General features: G+C 54.1%; 1 protein-coding gene across 1 annotated transcript in view; it reads left to right on the forward strand.

The window, feature by feature from the left end:
* DSCAML1 (Down syndrome cell adhesion molecule like 1) overlaps positions 1 to 19674 on the forward strand; it is a 290951-nt gene that overhangs the window by 169955 nt on the left and 101322 nt on the right. Inside the window, exons 9-11 of the mRNA XM_015418776.1 lie at positions 10846 to 11124; positions 17538 to 17657; positions 18146 to 18322. Of these exons, the coding sequence (XP_015274262.1) occupies positions 10846 to 11124; positions 17538 to 17657; positions 18146 to 18322 (576 nt within the window). The remainder of the gene's footprint in view (positions 1 to 10845; positions 11125 to 17537; positions 17658 to 18145; positions 18323 to 19674) is intronic.

Raw genomic sequence — 19674 nt, forward strand, 5'->3', positions numbered from 1 at the left:
TCTCTAGTGCCTGCTTTCCTGGTTGCAGGGCACAGGCAAGGTGTATGTTGTTCCTCTGCAGTCACGTAGTACCTTTCCCCCCTCCCATCATGGAGACCTGTGCCGATGTCAGAGAAAGGGGGTGATTTCTGTGCCAGAGGTGGCTGAAGAAAGGCCCCTTTCCCAACCTGGCTTTCCAGCAGGAGGGCTGGATCGGACTCCCTTGTGTGCTCCCAAGCGCTTGGCAGAGGGCCCCCCCCCCCTCTGGATGCTCCTCCGGGCAGGTGCCGCTCCAGCTCCAGGGCTGTGTCTGGCTTGAAGCAAGTGTGTTTTGGCTGGCTGGCTGGCTTCTTTTTACAGCATGGGCCTCTGTGTGTGTGTGTCCGTGTGTCCCCATGTTCTCATGTGCTTCAGTTTTCCCCTAACCTGGTTCAGTACCATCTTTGGTGCAAGATTGCAAGGCACGCAGGGCTACCCATGTACCTAATCTGGAAGTTGCAGCTAGTGCAAAATGCAGCAAGGGTGCCTGCTGACTGTGACGTCCCCACGGGCGCACTTTCAGCCAGTGCTGCACCAATTGCACTGGCTGCCGATAGAATTCCGGATCCATTTCAAAGTGTTGGTCTTCACCTTTAAAGCCCTATGTGGCCAGGGACCAACATATCTACGAGACCACCTCTCTCCCTATGCTCCCTGAAGACCTCTCACACCCTGCAGACCCCCCACCATCTGCTGGAAATCCCTGGGGCCCAAAAGATATCTGATACCTTTTGCCTCGACCAGGGCCAGGGCATTCTCGGCCCTGGCCCCAACCTGGTGGAATGAGCTCTTGATGGAGATCAGGGCCCTGCGGGATCCCCTACAGTTCCGCAGGGCCTGTGAAATGGAGCTCTTCCGCCAGGCCTTTGGCCGTGGTGGTGGATGTCCAGCTCATCTGGCCCCTCCTGCTTAAGCAGCCCTCAATGTCCGACCGGGATGGTCCCACCACTCTTAAGAACCTGGACCTCTCTTTACTCGGACACCAGAAGCTTCTGAAATTGCCATCTTTTAATTCAGTTGGACTTTTGAAATAGTTGTTTTTTAGGGCTTTACATTGTTTTATTTCTTGTCCAGTATCTTGTAAGTTGTGACCCACCCTGAGCCAGCTTGTGGGTTAGGGCAGGATTAAAATAAAATAAAATAAACAAGTAAATGATACCTTTGCAGGGGAAGGGGCATGTTCTGGTGAGTCCTGCCGCCCGCACGGGCGCCGTTTCCCTTGCCTCAGTCTCCTGGGGCTGCAGCTGCCTCCCCCCAGCACCCCAGAAGGCTTTTAAAAGAACCAGTAATCAACGCATCGCGTATGTCAATTGCCAAATATAAGCTAAAGCAAAATATTAATTGCAAAGTTTGGTTGATGTACCACTCCGCTTAAAATTGGGAGTTAACAAATTGTGGATAGTGCTCTCTCGACATGCCAGTTCCCAGTTTTTCTTTCAGAGCCCAACAAGGTATTTTGGGAGCCCAGGTGGGCGGTGGGGGGGAGGGGGTGTAGGGAGGGCTGGGGCAAGGAAAGTTATAAAGCCCTGAGACTGAGGCAGAGCGTAGTGATTTCAGCTCATACTTTATTCATGCATCGGAGAACTTGAGATAACTAGCGGGACCCATGGCCTGCTTATATTCCCGTTCTTAACCACACCCAACACACACACACACACGTGATAGATTTATTTACAAACGACTCCCACCATTGGTTCCTTTTAGGACCCGGGCTGGCCAGTTGGCTAGCTCTTGGACCCTCCGCTTCTGTTGTCTTCGGGTGCGAAGCTTAACCTGTCCGCATGGCCACGTGTGAGCCTCCCTTGGTACACAACAAAGGTGCATGAGAAACTACTGTTATTTATGCTGTGTTGCTGCTGTGGAGGCATTTTCAGTGGAAGTGGAGGGAACACGGAATGGTGGCCATACAGGTGTGGCCTCTGATGAAGGTCGGCAGCCTAATTCCCTGCTGGATCTCAGAGGAGGAAGAGGTCCCTGGGATGGAGCCGCCCTGCTCCTTCTGAGGCACGGCCTGGCTACATACTCCCAGCACAGAAGTGCTCGGAAGGGGTGGTCTGGAGCACCGTGAAGCTCTTGGGAATGGCTGGTGGATCTGCTTCCGGAGTTGGAGGCAAGCCGGGAGGGAGATGCACAGCAAGGAAAGGCCCGGGGATGGGGTAGGACCCGTGCTTCCCTCCCCTGAGTGCTGTTTTCTGTGAAAAGAGAGAAACCTCCCCCACTTGCCCCCACACGACATTTCCCGTCCCGTCTCCATGGTCCCCAAGCCCCCGCCTCTCAGTCTGAGGGCCCCTGTGTTGAAGTGCCGGGCCCTTCAGTCAGGCACCCACACAGGGCACCTGGGACTTTCATGCTTGGATCCTTCAGCAGTTCTCTTTGTCAGATGTTGAGTCAAGATTGGTTACACGGGGCTCCTCTTCTCCCGAGGAGCCCCCCCTATCGCTGAGCCCTGGCTGGCCCGTGACAGAAGGCCTCCTGGGAGCTTCTGCGGGCTGGTGGAGGGAGGTCCCCATTGAAGAAGGTGTTTTGTCCAGAGCATTTCTCTTCTTCTCTTCCTCCAAGGTGCTCCGGGTGACATACGCCATTCTGTGCTCTCCTGTTTTGGCCTCACCACAGCAGCCCCGTGAGGTGCATTAGGCTGAGAGGGCGTGACCAGCCTAAAGGCACCCAGCGAGCTTCACAGCAGAGTGGAAACGTAAACCCTCCCTCGGGGCCTCCTGGCTCCTAGTCTGGCGCTCTAACCACTATGCCAGGCCGACTCCTTAGATTACGAGCGGGGAGGGCGCAGGGGACCTTCCCTCGGCTGCGTCAGAGTGCCGCCAGCACCGCCAACGAGAGGGCAGGCGGGTGGTCAGCGATGCTGCTGGGGGTGGGGTGGGGGGGAGCTCCTGGGATGATTCTTGGGGCAGAGTAGCCTTGCTGGGGGGGTGTTCCTTCATGGTGGGTGACTCTCGTATCATGGGAGGCCTCCGTTGCTTTAGTCACACAAGACTTTCTGTGGTGAGCGTTCTGGGTGCCTCAGAGGCTGCCGTGCTGTCTGAAGGCATCGCTCTGCTTTGCCCTAGATTATTTATTGATTTATTCCTTTATTAATCTGCCTTTCTCATTGCGACTCAAGCCAAAAATCACAGAAGCACGATAAAGACCCTAAGCAGGGATGGGAGACCTCCAAAGAATACCAGGGTCACAGGACAGAGGCAGGCCATGGCAGGCCGCTTCTGGACCTCTCTTGCCTGGAAAACTCTATGGGGGGGGAGGGTCACCATCAGTCAGCCGTTCCGCCAGCACACACAATACACAATGCAATGAAGCAGGACTGCACAGCAAGAGAACAAGGGGGAAAGGCGGTGTAACGCATCCAGTAGAGTGGATCTCATACGGAAGACAGAAGCGAAGGCTTTATAATGCATCCAATGAGTGATGCAATATGGGGAAGGGGAGGCGGGGCAAAAACCCAACCTGAATTTTTCCACCAGCAATGAAAGCGGCATCCCTTTATAAACGGGTCCTCCTGCACAAATCTTTTTGACCACGTCCCGGTTCCCTTTAGGACAATGTCCGACCGAACAGTTGCTGTCTTACACTTTCTGCAGAGCGACTGACGTGTGGGAGCCTCCCCGTCCTCGGCTGGCAGTCCAGCCATTCTGCCAGGTGGGAGACACAGCAGAGGCTGCCCTCGGTCTTTCCCTTCAGGAGGCTTTGCTCGGATGAGCATGTCAGGAGAGGCCATGCGAGGCTTTGCAGGGGATGAACCTCCTCCGAGGGGGCTGTAACTGGCCAGTGGTCCCTGTAGTCCAGCATCCTGTTTCCCACAGGGGCCAGTCATGCAGCACCCCTGCCAACAGCCCGCCTCTGCTGCCCACTGCAATCTGCCCCTGAACGCGGAGGCCCCACTTGGCTCTTGGGCCTAACGTCCAGTGATGGACCTCTGATCCACACATTCATCCCATCTCCTTTTAAACCATTCTGTGCCAGTGCATCATCACCACATCTTCTGGCAGTGAATATGCCACAAGTCGGCTCCCCACTGTTTGTGCTTCAGGAAGTACTCCTCTTCCGTTGGTCTGCAGTTCACTGCCAACCAGTTTCTTAGAGTGATCCCCGGTTCTAGGATTAGCAGAGAGTGGCAGAAAGTGAAGAGGACCTAAAGAGCCTCCTGCTCAGGGTGAAAGAGGAGAGCGCAAAACTGGGCTTGAAGCTCAACATCAAAAAAAACTAAGATCATGGCATCCGGCCCCATCACTCCTTGGCAAATAGAAGGGGAAGTCGTGGAAGTGGTGACAGACTTCACGTTCCTGGGATCCCAGATCACCGCAGACTGTGACAGCAGCCATGAAATTAAAAGACGCCTGCTCCTTGGGAGGAAAGCGATGGTGAACCTAAACAGCATGATAAAAAGTAGAGACATCTCCCTGCCAACAAAAGTCCGCATGGTCAAAGCAATGGTATTCCCAGTAGTCATGTATGGCTGCGAGAGTTGGAGTATAAGGAAGGCCGAGCGCCGAAGAATAGATTCTTTTGAACTGTGGTGCTGGAGAAGACTCTTGAGTCCCTTGGACTGCAAGAAGAACAAATCAGTCAATCCTAAAAGAAATCAACCCTGACTGTTCCCTGGAAGGCCAGATAATGAAACTGAAGCTCAAATACTTTGGCCACCAAATGAGAAGGGAGCACTCACTGGAGGAGAAGACCCTGATGCTGGGAAAGATTGAAGGTCAAAGAAGACGGGGACGGCAAAAGATGAGATGGTTGGACAGTGTCATCGATGCAACGAACATGAAATTGAGCCAACTTCAGAGGACAGCGGAAGACAGGAGGGCCTGGCGGGAGCTGGTCCATGGGGTCGCAAAGAGTCGGACTCGACTGTGCGACTGAACAACAACAACAAAGAAAGTATTACCCGCTTTCTTCACACCATCCATACTTGTGTAGACCTCTGCCATATCACCCTCCATTGTATTATTTCTAAACTGAACTCAATGAGATCTAGCCTTGCCTCTGAGGGGAAGCACTCTGACTGTGTGACCGGGGGGGGGGGGGGGCTGCCCTTTGGCTGCTCTGTCACGATGATCCCTAGTTTGGAGCAGGACAAATGAGGGTTTTTTGCCCCCGCGTGTCTCCCCCGTGCGTCACGGACTTAGAATTTCCTCTGCCATTTGCCCATTCAGCCCGTTTCAGGGGGGTCCTTTTGGAGCGTCTCACAAGCTGCAAAGGTTGCTGGCTCTCTTTTCCATCCCAGTTCCAGGTCATTTATGGAGAAATGAAATCGTACCAGTCCAAGGGGGGACCTACTGCTTGTCTTTTCCCACTATGAAAACTGTCCATTTATCCCCACCTTCTGCTTCTTTTTTTATAACCAGTTATGAGTCCATGAAAGGACATGCCTTCCTATCCCATGACAAGCTTGCTTGGAGCCCTTTGATAAGAACATAAGAGACGCCAATGTTGGATCAGGCCAAAGGCCCATCCAGTCCAACACTCTGTATCACACAGTGGCCAGAAATACCAGGAGCCATCAGGAGGTCCACCAGTGGGGCCAGGACATTAGAAGCCCTACCACTGTTGCCCCGCCCCCCAAGCACCAAGAAGACAGAGCATCACTTGCCCCAGAGCCCCTATCTATACCTTCTGGCTAAGAGCCACTGATGGACCTCTGCTCCATATGCTTATCTAATTCCCTTTTGAAGCCGTCCATGTGGCAGTGAATTCCATGTGTTAATCACTCTTTGGGTGAAGAAGTACTTCCTTTTATCCGTTCTAACCTGACCGCTCAGCAATTTCATGGAGTGCCCACGAGTTCTTGTATTATGAGAAAGGAAGAAAAGTACCTCTTTCTCTACCTGTTCTTTCCCATGCATAATCTTATAAACCTCGATCATGTCACCCCTCAGTCGTCGTTTCTCCAAGCTAAAGAGCCCTAAGCACTTTAACCTTTCCTCATAGGGAAAGTGTTCCAACCCTTTTATCATTCGAGTTGCCCTTTTCTGCACTTTTTCCAAAGCTATAATATCCTTTTTAAGGTGTGGTGACCAGAACTGCACACAGTATTCCAGATGAGGTCACACCATTGATTTATATAGGGGCATGATGATATGGGCTGATCTGTTTTCAATACCCTTCCTAATAATCCCCAGCATAGCATTGGCCTTCTTTATTGCAGTCACACACTGTCTCGACATTTTCAGGGAGTTATCTACTACCACTCCAAGATCTCTCTCTTGATCAGTCTCTGCCAGTCCAGACCCCATCAACGTGTATTTATATTTAGAATTTTTGGCTCCATCACCTTGCACTTGGCCACATTGAACCCCATTTGCCATGTTGACGCCCACTCGCCCATCTTTGACAGATCCCTTTGGAGTGCCTCACAATCCTCACTGGTTTTCACCACCCTGAACAACTTCGTATCGTCCGCAAATTTAGCCACTTCACTGCTTACGCCCAACTCCAAATCATTAATGAAGAAGTTAAAAAGCAGTGGACCAAGTACTGATCCCTGTGGTACCCCACTGCTTACCTCCCTCCACTGAGAATTATATTGATGAGGCAACTGGTCCAATGGTTCTTAGAAGTCCTGGTATGCAGTTTCTGCCAACTTGCAGAAACCTTGCTTGTTCTTTCTCAGCAAGTCTTGTTCGACGTGTGTAACCACTCTGACTTTACTTACACTTTCCTCCGGTGTCTTTTAATTTTTAGATGGTCCTCTCTTTTAGACAGAGATCCACAGCTGCCCCCAGCACGGCCTTGCCTCAGTTTCCCATAACGTTTCTATCCAGGGGCGACGTCATCCCACTGCTTCTTCCCATTCTGCCAGCCTTCAGACAGGATCACTGTACCTGTGCCTTCTTTCCGTAATAACCCCTCTGGTCCCCACATCTTGCTCGGAGGCTTCTGGCAGTGGCATGTGGACACTGATACACACACAGCGATTCCTTTGACTCTTTGTCTCCCTTAGATGAGTTTCACTTCTTGCTGCACACTCCTCCACAAGTGCCGTGGGGGTGGGAGGATCAGCCCCTTTGCCCAGACCCCCATGCTCCCCCCAGCCCCTTTCTGCCGACTCTCCACCTGCCCCGCTTAGCCACTGAGGGGGTGCGAGTTTGGTGGACTGCTGCCGCCGCCAGCTTGACTTCTGAAGGTTTGCTTGTACTTAAAGGGGGCCGAGGTTGCTCACCCTTGAATTCCCTCGACAGAGGCTTTTTGTTACAAGCTGCCTGGACAAAGAACCCCAGCAGCGTTTCAGATTGTTTTACTAAAAGATTATACTAAAAGCAGAAAAAAGTCAAAAGGAATAAAAAGATTAAGCACTCTAACAGGTTGAAGGTAACCTGACAATGGAAGACAAGGACAGGTTCTACAACACAGGGGGGGTTCCCAGCTGCAGGGGGGCCCAGGAGGAGGCAGGTGGGACTCAGGACTTTCGTAACAGTGACTGAGAATTTGCTCTCCCCCCCCCGTGCATCCACCTGCCACCGTGACGCCCCCTGCTGGCTCTGCCTGCCACGGATTATCCGTCTGTGGCCTTCCGCCGTGCAAGTAGCCACCCCAGACACTTGGTGTGTCTCCTAAACAGTAGGGAGCGGTGGCGCAGGCATTACAATGCCTGCTGTTAACATCTGGACGAACAGCCGGAAGGCTGTTCGATTCCCCACCGCGGCCGGGTTGAGCCCCCGGCCCTCGTCCCAGCTCCCGCCAACCCAGCGGCTCTGTTAACATCAGAGGAATCGGTACCTGCCTTAGATGGCAGGGGGCACCCCCCTCCCTTCCCAGCCTTGTGCTGGTGATCGGCAGTAAAGAAAAGTGAAGGAGAAGATCGAGTCGGTGGCAGCAAGCGAGGAAAAGAAATGGCGGCGGCAGAGAAACGGCGAAAGGCGACCAGAACGGCGGTGACTGGCTCGAGCAGTGGTGAAGGCGGAGCCGAGGGCGGAGTTGGTCGTAGAGTTGGAGCGACGTCAGAACGCGGGACGCAGCGCGGCAGGAGCCGCTTGGACGTTGCCGAGGCTGCGCCCGAGGAGAGATACGCCGCTCCAAAAAGAATAACAGCCAGCTCGTCCAGCCGATAGCAGCCGGGTCGCAGGACAACATCAACAGCAACAACTCACACCAAGAAAAAGCTGCCGAAGGAACACCGTGCCGTATTAGGGGTGCTGGTAGGTTGTCCCCCCCCCTGCACCATATGTGGCCCTAGATAGGTATTAGCTACTATACAGTAGCACATTGTAAACCGCCCTGAGACCCGCTAGGGGTTAAGGGCGGTATATAAATCACCTGTAAATAAATAAATAAAAATAAACACCCCCCCAAAAAAAACCGAGGTCCCTCTTGCCCACCAGATTCCTGCCTGATGTGCCGCTTCCTGCCAGTCCTCCCTGCCGGGGATGAACGGTGATGCTTCTCCCCCTCTCCCATGTGTTTTGCAGATATAGCAACAAAAATTATACTCCACAGTATTGTAACTAATGGAATTACTATTATTGTTTGTATTTTAAAGCCATAGCAATAAAATTTACTCCCAACAATGCCACTGCATTTTCCCCTCTCTCCTTAAAACCTGTCGGAAAGGATCAGTATAATAACAGAATGCCTGTAAATATAAAAATGTTCTCTGAAGAAGTGGGCTTTTCATTTCTGTCATGGTGGGACAGCCAAGTTCTCTGACCGAGTTATTCACAGGATGGAAGTCAAGAGAGGCGGAGAGCCGCTGCCCCGGCCCCACTGGGGGTGGACCTCTTCTGAGGGCGCCTGGTGGTGTTTCTGGCCCACTGTGTGTGACACAGAGTGTTGGACTGGAGGGGCCAGTGGCCCGATCCGACATGTGGCCCGATCTCTCTTATGTTCTCTTATGTTCCCTGGATGTGAGGTCCTTCACGCGGCTGACCTGGAACAGTAGAGAAGAGCCGGAGTCCAGAGTAACACTTTAAAGGCTATCAAAATCTGTGGCAGGGGATGAGCTTTCACGAGTCAGGGCTCACTTCTTCGGGGATCGGAAGTGACTGCAGGCACTCACCAAAGCTCCTCCCCTGCCTGCCCCAAACGGTGTTGGTCTTTCAGGTGCTCCTGAACTCATTAGCATAACAGGCCAGACTCAACAGCAGAACCTCATTAGCATATTAGGCCACACCCTAGCAGCACCGTGTATTATCATATTAGGCCACACCCCACATGCCTTCCCTTGGCTCCCCCCCCCCGCGCGCCTTGGGGCTGCCAGGGGTGTCGCTCTCTGGGCCTTCCCCTCTGTAGCCAGGCACGCAGAGGTTTTGGCTGTACTGGGCGTGGCCAACTCTGAAGCCAGCCAGAACTCCGTTCCTGTGCGTTCCTGCCCAAAAATAGCCCTGGGGATCCATCATCCTTGTGAAGAGTTGCTCCACTCTCCGGGGTACAAGGGCAGACGGACTGACTGTCTAGCTGTCTCTGAAGAAGTGAGCCGCGACTCACCAAGGCTCCTCCCCTGTCACAGATTTTGTTGGGTCTGTCAGGTGCTCCTGGACTCTGGCTCTTTTCTCCTGCTCCAGACAGACTCACATGGCTTCCTGTCTTGGTCTGTGTGACCTAGAACAGGCAGGCATGGCCCATATGCTTCCCCAGCAGGAGGCTCACAACCCACCGGCAGCGCACCCCTGCTCACGGATGCCAGAGAAATGCACACACAGCCATGGAGATGGAAGGATTTATAATCTCCACCCCAATCCTGGCCCTCGGACTCAAGGTTGGTTACCTGTTCACCTCCAGAGCAGACAACGGCCAGTCCTGCGTCCCCTAAAGCTCTAGGCAGGAAGAGGAGGACTAGTCCCTCCCCTCACAGGGAACAAATCCTCCATTAAATGAAAGGAAGCACAAGGACCTAGTGAGGTGGCATCATGACCAGGAAACAGAACCAGCTCTAGAAACTTACAATTAATGTGGCCTCTAGGTCCACCTCTCATTACAGCACGTTCTACCCTGTTTCCACCAAGATGACGTGTCTAATTTTCACCACCATTCCCAGGGGATGAGTTTTCCAGAATGGGAGACTCCCCTTCCTCTGTTGGCTTTCCCGTAAAAGCTGTTCTACAACCTTCCTGATGTTAAGCTCTAAGCTGTGGAGTCTTGTGAGCAAGAATTCTACTTTGTGAGCTACTGGCATTAAAGTGGTGAGCGAGCGATTTGGCTGCTGCACCGATCAGTTTGCTTTGGAGCCCTCCTTCCTGAGCTAAGACTGGAGGCTAAAAAGACTGTGAGCTAGCTCACACTAAATCAGCTTAGAGGGAACACTGGTTGCAACCCTTGGCGGGGGACGGACGGGGACATTGCATGCTTGCGCGTCCCTCTCTCTGAGGATCTGATGTGGGATGGGAAAGCTGTTACCCCTCAGGCTCGTCTCTTGGCCTCTACTTGCATCTCTGTAAATACAATCAGTCTTACATGGACACCAGATATCTCCAGGGCACTCTTGGCCAAAGGGAACTGACCCAGGCTCCACAACAACTCAGTGCTTAGAGAAATGCAGAACTTGTGATGTCATACACACACACACACACACACCACAGAAAGTGTGCTTGGCCTAAGCTAAGGCTGCCTGGTAGACTTATGGCGGAAGGAGATTTGAACTGGGGGAGTGGTGGTTCCTGGTCCACAGCCTGTGGTTCACTTCAGGCAATGCCTTTCCCTGGCCTGACCCCAGCCTTTGTGCACCTGAGGTAGCCCCTGGCCTGGGGTGGCAGGGCTGTGCTGGGTCTGTCTCAGGGGGCAGGGAAGGGTGGGCGTGGGCGAGGCCTTTTCTCCTCCTCCTCCTGCTGCTGCTGCTGGGCCTTTTGGGGCCAGGTGTGATGCGTTTGCTCTTCTCCTTGGCAGTGCCTCCTCTGATCCAGCCCTTCGAATTCCCTCCGGCCTCCATTGGACAGCTCCTCTACATCCCGTGCGTGGTCTCCTCAGGTGACATGCCCATCCGCATCACGTGGAGGAAAGATGGGCAGGTGATCATCTCTGGCCCTGGCGTCACCATTGAGAGCAAGGAGTTCATGAGCTCCCTGCAGATCTCCAGCGTCTCTCTCAAGCACAACGGCAACTACACCTGCATCGCTAGCAATGATGCGGCCACCGTCAGCCGTGAGCGGCAGCTCATTGTGCGAGGTGAGGACGTGGCGCGCGCGCGGGGGGGGTGGGCTTGCATGCAAGCGGCTGCTGGGTGGGAGCCCCCACGTCAGGGCCCCCACCCATTCCACTGAATGGGCTATTTCCCCTGTCCCTGGAAGCATATGGGGCGGAGGGGGCTGCCAGGGGAGATGTGGAAGGAAATGGGAGCACAGGCATGCGCCCCCCTGACCCACACGGAGCTGTTGAGCTGGGCTTGACGTTGGCTTGGCAAGGAGGCTGTGGGAGTGCTGCTGGGTGGACCTAGCAAAGGGTGAGGTCCAGCTGCTCCTCAGGAGCAAAGGGTGGCAGCAGGCTTCCAAAGCAGCAGAGGAAGGAATTAGGTCCTTGCCTTGCTTTAAGGGAAAGAGGTCGCATACTTCCTAAGGCTGGCTGGAATGCTGTGCAAGCGAATAGGTCATAGACCACGGAATCACAGAAGAATCACAGCATTGGAAGGGGCCATACAGGCCATCTAGTCCAGCCCCAGCCCCAACCCCAACCCCCCCGCTCAGTGCAGGAACACAAATGACACTGCAGCCAGGAACAGCAGACCCCAGAGCCACTGTGGGACTTGGTGTGGCAGAGATTTGGTTTGACAGAGACAATTTAAAGACCCATAAAGAATTTGCTAAATAACTAGGTCAGGTCTGTTTTATATCTTGCCCTTTGCAGTTAACGATTAGTTCGATTAATTGATGATTTGGTTACATTTAAATTGATTTTATATTGTATTAGTTAATCAATTATTCAATAATTTTATAATGTTAATGCGGTGGGGGTGGGGTGGTTAGAGAGAGGGTAATTTGACTGATTGATTTATATAATTTTCCCCAACCTAAATCCCCCCCCCACTGATTAACTGATTATTGATTTTCTTTAATCAAATTGGTTTATTGTATTGGAGTTGATTAGGTTGATTGTAGTTGTTTAGTTAGTCAACCCAATTGGTTTAGCTGCAATAGGGTGGATAAATTAGATAGCAGTTTGATTAGCTGGAGAAGGCAATACGGGGTACTTAGTTTAGACCAAGGGTCACTGATGAGCCAGGTAGATCATGTAGTCACAGCGTTTGCTGGAGAGTGTTGGGGTTGACAGCACTGATGAAGGGGGGCCATGCAAGGTTCAGGGATACCGGTGATTACGGGGCGGGGGAGATATAGTGGTGGGCGTAGGTGCTCTTCCTTTAATTGGAATGGAAGAAATCAGAGATATGGAAATGCTCGGACTTCTTCCCATCCCCAGGGGATGCTGGTTGTGGGGCTAGGAAAACTTACCCTTCTCTGACACTGGTGTTATTCAATGCCAGGTCTATCAATAATAAGACCGATGTGCTCCGTGATTATTTCATGGAGTCACGGGTAGACCTGGCCTGTGTGACTGAGATCTGGGCAAGAGATGGCGAAACTGTTGCCTTGAACCAGCTTACTCCACCTGGGTTCTCGGTCTTTCACCAGTCACGGACCTATGGGCAGGGGTGTGTGTGGCTTTGCTTATCCGTGAATTTTGTTCCTTCAGGTCGCTCCCCACCCCAACAATCTCCGGCATTGAATGTGTCGGTCTAGCATGTGATGTTGAGGAGAGTTTGGCTATCTGGCTGGTGTACTGACTGCCTAATGCACCAGCAGATACCCTGTCCGACCTGTTAGATGCTGTATCAGGCTGGGCATTGGAATATCCCAGGCTCCTGATCCTGGGTGATTTCAATGCTAATGCAAATGATGCAGCGTCTGTCCAGGCCAGGGACCTGGTGTCGTCCACAGAGGCACTGGGACTCTCCCAGTTTATATCAACTCCCACGCACCAAGTGGGCCACACACTGGATTTGATTTTTGGGATGGGGATACATGTGGATCTGATGGCTACAGATGTAGTCCCATGGTCTGACCACTTTGCCCTGAAGGTCCGGCTGAGCATACCATGCCCACCCTGTTTAGGCGGTGAGCACATTTATGCTCACCAATGGAGTCAAATGGATCCTAGTCGGCTTCAGGAGGCTCTGCGGGATCCAATGCCCCCTGGCATCTCATTGGATGAGCTGGTGGAGGACTGGGAATACTGGCTCTCCGAAGCCATCGACGAGATTGCCCCCCAGTGCCCTCTGCGCCCCCGCACCAAAGCAGCACCATGGTATGCCATGGAGCTGCGAAGGATGAAGTGGGAGCTAAAACGGCTAGAGCGAAGGTGGTGGCGTGTTTGTGACAAAGTGTCACAAACATCTTATAGGACACTTATGAAGGCCTATGAGATGGCGGTGAAGGCCATGAAGAAGGATTTCTACACAGCCTCCATTTCGTCTGTGAGCTCGCACCCAGCCCAGTTATTTAGCGTTATTCGGTCCATTACGACTCTGCCTCAGGGCAGACCAAATAGTAGGGAATTGGCTATTGGCTGTGAGGCATTTGCAAACTACTTCGCAGATAAGATCGTGGCACTCTGGCAGGACCTCCTGGCCACAATTGAGACAGTAAAGGAACTGGAATCCTCTTGTCCATCTTCTGGTCCGCTATTGGACCACTTCCGTCGACTCACCTCTTGGCAGCTGTGAGGCCCACTACTTGATTCCTTGACCCCTGACCTTCCTGGCTAGTGAAATCTTGCGGGGAGAGCATTCGGGCCCCTCTGGAAGAAATCATCAACTTGTCCCTGTCTACTGGGACTTTTCCGGAGGCTTTAAAGGAGGCGGTAGTTCGGCCACTCTTGAAAAAGCCATCATTGGACCCAATGGTCCTGGCCAGCTACTGCCCAGTGTCAAACGTACCGTTGCTGGGTAAGGTGGTTGAGAGAGCGGTGGCCAAACAACCTCAGGCTTTCCTGGATGATGCTTCCACCCTTGATCCTTTCCAGTCCGGCTTCCGTCCGGGCCATGGGACAGAGATGGCTCTGGTCGCCCTTACAGATGACCTCCGTAGACATCTGGACCGAGGCGGGTCAGCACTGCTGTTGTTATTAGATTTAACTGCAGCGTTTGATACGGTTGGTTATGATCTTATGACCCATCGCCTTGCTGACGTGGGAGTCCAGGGGCTGCCTTGAAATGGTTGTCCTCTTTTCTCCATGGTCAGGGGCAGAGGGTGGCGCTGGGTGAGAGGGTCTCTACCCACTAGAATGTGGAGTGCTGCAGGGGGCGATCCTCTCGCCAATACTATTTAACATCTGTATGCGCCCCCTTGCCCAGTTAGTCCGGAGTTATGGGCTGGGTTGTCATCAGTATGCAGAAGACATTCAGCTTTATCTGTTAATGGACGGTCATCCATCGTCCGTTCCTGGAAATTGGGCTGAGGCTTTGGATGCTGTGGCTGGATGGTTGCGGCAGAGTCGGTTGAAGTTAAATCCATTGAAGACGGAGGTCCTGTATCTGGGTCGTGGGGGTTTGGAGGTGGGCACCAGGCTTCCCACACTGGAAGGGACACCTCTGGTGCCGGCCCAGTCGGTGAAGAGCCCGGGAGTAACACTGGATACCTCCTTATCTACAGAGGCCCAGGCAGATCAGGCTACTGAAGCCCTGCGTCTCCCCCCAGGACTTAGCTACGGTGACCCATGCAATGGGTCACTTCCGGGCACGATTACTGCAGCTCACTGTATGCAGGCCTACCCTTGAAGCTGATCTGGACATTACAGCTGGTACAAAATGCGGCCGCGCGCCTGCTGACATCAGTGCCTGTGCGGGCCCACGTTCGGCATGTGCTCTGTGAGCTGCATTAGTTGCCGGTTGAGCACCAGATTCACTTCAAGGTGCTGGTAATTACCTTTAAAGCCTTATACGGCCTGGGACCCACATACCTAAAGCACCGCCTCTCCCCATATACGCCTCGGAGAGGGTTACACTCCTGGAGAGAGTCAACATCTCCTGGCGATCCCTGGCCCAGAGGACGTCCGCCTAGCCTCGGCCAGGGCCAGGGCTTTTTCCGCCCTGGCCCCCAGCCTGGTGGAACAGGCTCCCCGTTGGGATCAGGGCCCCCCTGCGGGATCTTACGCAATTCCGCAGGGCCTGCGAGACGGAGCTCTTCCGCCAGGCCTTTGGCTGAGGCAGCGGGCGTCCACACGTGACACCCCCCCCCGAGGTTGCAACCTCCCACCTACCGATAACCGGCCATACCTAGTTACCTCAATGGGCCGGATTCTCCCTACGCCAAGCATGACTATTGATTTTATATGTTTTTATGTGTTTTAAATTTTATTGTATTTATCAAAATGTTGTGACCCGCCCTGAGCCCGTTTACGGGGTGGGCGTGATATAAATGCAATAAATAAATAAAATAAATAAATAAGATCCTGCCCCAGAGCATGTCTTCATGCTACCTGAAGGACCGCCTTTCCCTGTATGTTCCCCCAAGAGCACTACAGTCAGGGGCCCAAAATTTATTAGTCATCCCGGGCCCTAAGGATGTCAAACTAGCCGCCATGAGGACCAGGGCTTTTTCGGTGGCGGCTCCTACCTGGTGGAATGAGCTCCCGGAGGAGATCAGGGCCCTGCGGGATCTTATGCAGTTCCGCAGGGCCTGCAAGACGGAGCTCTTCCACCAGGCTTTCGAGTAGGAGCCGCCGCCCCTACTATACCACCACCGCCCTGAGGTCCCGATTAAACACCTACTATGGAAGAATCCTTCTGCCGTCTTCTTGGGACTTTGGACATTCGATCCGCCATCTTCAGATTATGAATGGCACTGAGCACTTTGTTATTAGATTTTAATATGTAACATATGTTTTAAATTGTTATGTATATATTGTTTTACCATGGCAAGTTGTTCTTGCCTCTGTAAGCCGCCCTGAGCCCACTGGGGAGGGCGGGGTATAAGTACGAAAAATAAATAAATAAATAAATAAATTCACTAAGATGGCCTCATCCTGGTGATCATGGAGAAGGGGAGACAGTTCACGGGGGGCTGTGGCCCAGCAGTTCCACCCTTGGTGATGAAACCGGCCTGCTTGGACTTGAAGACCCCGTTCTGCCCACCCACTCCTCGGGGTTGCCCGCCTCCTCCCACGAGGGCACTCGCTGCCACCACCTGCTCGCTTTAGGGGCTTCCCACTGGGATGGACAGGGCTCCCAGTTCCCCTTCCTGCTTCGGAGGCCGGGCCTCGGGGGTCTTCTGTTGCACAGCGCCTGGTTGCCGCGGGGACCAAGCTCAGCTTTGGGTCTCCCCTGGAGAAATAGCCATGTGCTCACGGACTGCTTTCCTCCCAGCCCGGGGGTCCCTCTCATGATAGCGTGTCCACAGTGGCTGGGGGTCTGTGTGGTGCAGAGACTAGAGGCCAGTCCTTCAAAGTCAAGAAAGAATGTATTAAAAGTAAAATATTTACAATCCTTTTTAAGCACAGCAACAGATCAGCAAATGGAATGCAAAGAAAATGTGGTTAGAAACGCATCCTCCTTTCCCCATTTCCTACACATGCCCTAGCTAGATGTCAAAATAGAGGGCAGGCCCTTGAAGCTGCTTAGCAGGTGGCAAGTCTGTGTTCCCATGTGGTCCAATTTACCCGAAAGGCTGCATGGTCTGAAGAACCGTGGCCACCACAGTGACCAGACCAGCCACAGGGCTGCTCCTTGTCGAGGGTCAAGAGAAAGAGAGACCTCCTCCTTGGAGCAAGAACTTTTATTAAGCCTGTTTCTCCACCCACCTTGCATCACTCACTCTGGTCTGCCCAGGTCACAGGTGCATCCTGGGATATCATAAGAACCTAAGAGAGAGGCCGATGTTGGATCAGGCCAAAGGCCCATCCAGTCCAACACTCTTCTGTGTCATACGGTGGCCAGAAATACCAGGGGCCATCAGGAGGTCCAGCAGTGGGGCCAGGAGGACACCAGGAGCCCTCCCACTGTTGCCTCCCCCCCCAAGCAGCAAGAAGACAGAGCATCCCTTGTCTCCAGGTGCATCCAGGGAGCCCTCCTGGAAGGCTTTCTGGGAAATCTCCAGGAATCACCTAGAGGCTTCCTAGCACCAAATCCCCTTAACTGGTTCTCCTGTCCGGCCATTAGGATATGTATAGCTGCGAATCAGTAGGCAATTGGAAAAGGCTTCCTGGCACTCCCCCCTCCCCCACTTTTAAAACTCAGAGGGAAAGGGGGGGGGTTTCTGCTGCTCGCCAGCCTCCCAGGAGAAAAGGCATTTCCCCACCCCCTCCAGTGCCTCCTTGCTGTGCTGCTTTCTGGCCTGGGAACCAGCTTGTCTTTCCCACGTGGAAGCAGCGGTTCTGGTCCTGCTGACTCCAGCCCTTCCGCAGTGCAAAAGCTGCCGGTGGTGTGACGGCAGCTGGAGATGTGGCCCTTCTGGTCTCACCGAGGCCTTGGATTCTGGGCTGAGTGAGAGAGGGGAGAGCACAGGGGCGGGGGGGGCTGGAACGATGACCCCTGGGGGAGGGGGCGCACGTGGGCTGTCTCCGGTGCTCACGGCGGCTCCCCTTCTCCTTAGTCCCTCCACGCTTTGTGGTCCAGCCCAACAACCAGGACGGGATCTATGGGAAAGCAGGAGTGCTGAACTGCTCGGTTGACGGCTACCCTCCCCCGAAGGTCATGTGGAAGCACGCCAAAGGTAGGTGGGTGGGTGGGGGTGCTGGTGCTCCTCCTGTGTTTGTCAGGCTTGGGCAGGGGTGTGTCTGTGGGGGGGGGTCTCACCCGTCGGTGCCATTCTTCAGCATTCTGACCCTGAGAGCGGGTGAGCGGGCCCCCTTCACAAGGACTTTTCCTCGTGGCTACTAGCTGTGGTGGTGGGAGTAAGGGAACCCCCATGCGGAGAGGCAGGAAACCTCCACATACCACTGCTTGGAGGCAACCTCAGGGGAAGGCCTCGGCCTCGGTGTCCTGTCTGTTGTCCTTCCTGGCACCGGGTGCTGGAGTGGCCGGCCACTGGTCTGATCCACTGTGGCCCTTCTGAGGAGGAGGCTGGTGGTAATCTCAGCTTGAATCTGTGGTTATATCAGCTAAAAGACCACAAGAGAATCTGGGCATTGTGTGCGAGGTGTTTGGGGGTTTGAGTTGGCCAGAAACACTCAAGGGCTGTTAAATTTGTTTCCCTCACAGGCAGTGGAAATCCTCAGCAGTACCACCCTGTCCCTCTCACTGGCCGCATCCAGATCCTGCCCAACAGTTCCCTGCTCATTCGGCATGTTCTGGAAGAGGACATTGGCTATTATCTGTGCCAGGCAAGCAATGGCGTCGGTACAGACATCAGCAAGTCCATGTTCCTAACTGTGAAGAGTGAGTACCCCGAGCCTTTCCTCGGCAGGCAGCCCCTGTAAGGACAGACGGCCCCGGTGCTTCTTCTGTGGTGGGGGGCGGGGGGCAGGAAGACACCATCCTGCCTTGGAGATTGTGCCTGGCTGGTGAAAACACCACCGGGAAGCCAAGCCCCCCCCCCCCCCCGCACTGGGCCCCAAGATGAACCTCCTGCCTCGGCCCCCCACGGCCCCCAGGAGCAGGGCTGGTCTCTGGCACCGTAGCCCACTGCCACGCCCACACCCCCAGGCTCGTGCCAAGACCTCTCTGCGGCCGGGTGTCCTCGCCCCCTGTCGTCTCGTGCCGCTGGGCATGGTGGTGAAGGAGTCGGTCTGTCAGGAGACGTCCCTGCGTGGGTCCCCAGCCTTCCTGCCTGCAAGTCACACGGGCCCAGTACATGGCGTGGGCAGGTCTGGGGCTGGCGCACCATCGGCTGCGCTGTCCCTGGGGCCTCCTGCGTTTTCCTCTGCATCCCACAGGCGGGCTTCTCCTGGCCGTCGGTCGATGTGCAAGGAGCAGAGAGCGGGATTGATTTCTGCTCCCTTGGGGACCTGGTTCCCTCACACTATCAAAAAACACTTTGTCCTTAATAAAAGCAGGCAATCAATCTACATCATGGTGGTGGCGGGGAGAGGCGGCAAGGAAGCAGTCCTGCTAATTCGGCACACGGTGGCTGGGAAGTGTTGTTAGACACCTTGTCAGTTACCGGGTTCTGCTTGGGTTGCAGAATAGATCATTTCCAGCTGCAGCAGGAGTTGGCCCGCTGGAATTTTTGCTGCACGCTGAAGACACGGGTGGGGCCAGGAGGCTTTCTGTGTCCCACGCAGGCAGGGGCCCCCCCGGGAGAATCTTCCCTCCTCCCTAGAGGGGGGGGGCAGTCTCAGCAGCCCAGCTCTTCCCCACTGGACATTCCCTGGGGGCTTCGCCTGGGTTGTGGGTGTGAAGCAGCCTGCAGAAGCTACAGCGAAGGCACCCGAACGAACGAGCAGGAGCTCTGGTGAGAGGCCGCTGCTGGAAAGAGGCGTGGGCTGTGTCCTGCTTGCTGTCAGTCCTGACCCCATCTGCTCTCCAAGCAAGCGTGGCTTCTGGGTCACAGGGAGGGGAAGATGGCTCTGTAGAGTGAGCAGCCCCCATGGGTCCTGAGCCCCAGACTCATCTGTCAGCAGGGCCCCACTTGGGCAACAAGAAGGAGTCCTGCAGTCTATAGAGGTGTGGTGGACACATTCCCACCTGGATATTATTCTGGCTCCAGTTTTCTCAGGGATAAAGGAAGGACAGGAGAAGGTGGAGGGGGTGAAGGAGAAGAAGAAGGACCAGACTGTGTGGGGGCCCTC

Source organism: Gekko japonicus, unplaced genomic scaffold, assembly GCF_001447785.1.
Source record: "Gekko japonicus isolate JY-2015 unplaced genomic scaffold, Gekko_japonicus_V1.1 scaffold1138, whole genome shotgun sequence".
Classification (NCBI taxonomy): Eukaryota; Metazoa; Chordata; class Lepidosauria; order Squamata; family Gekkonidae; genus Gekko; species Gekko japonicus.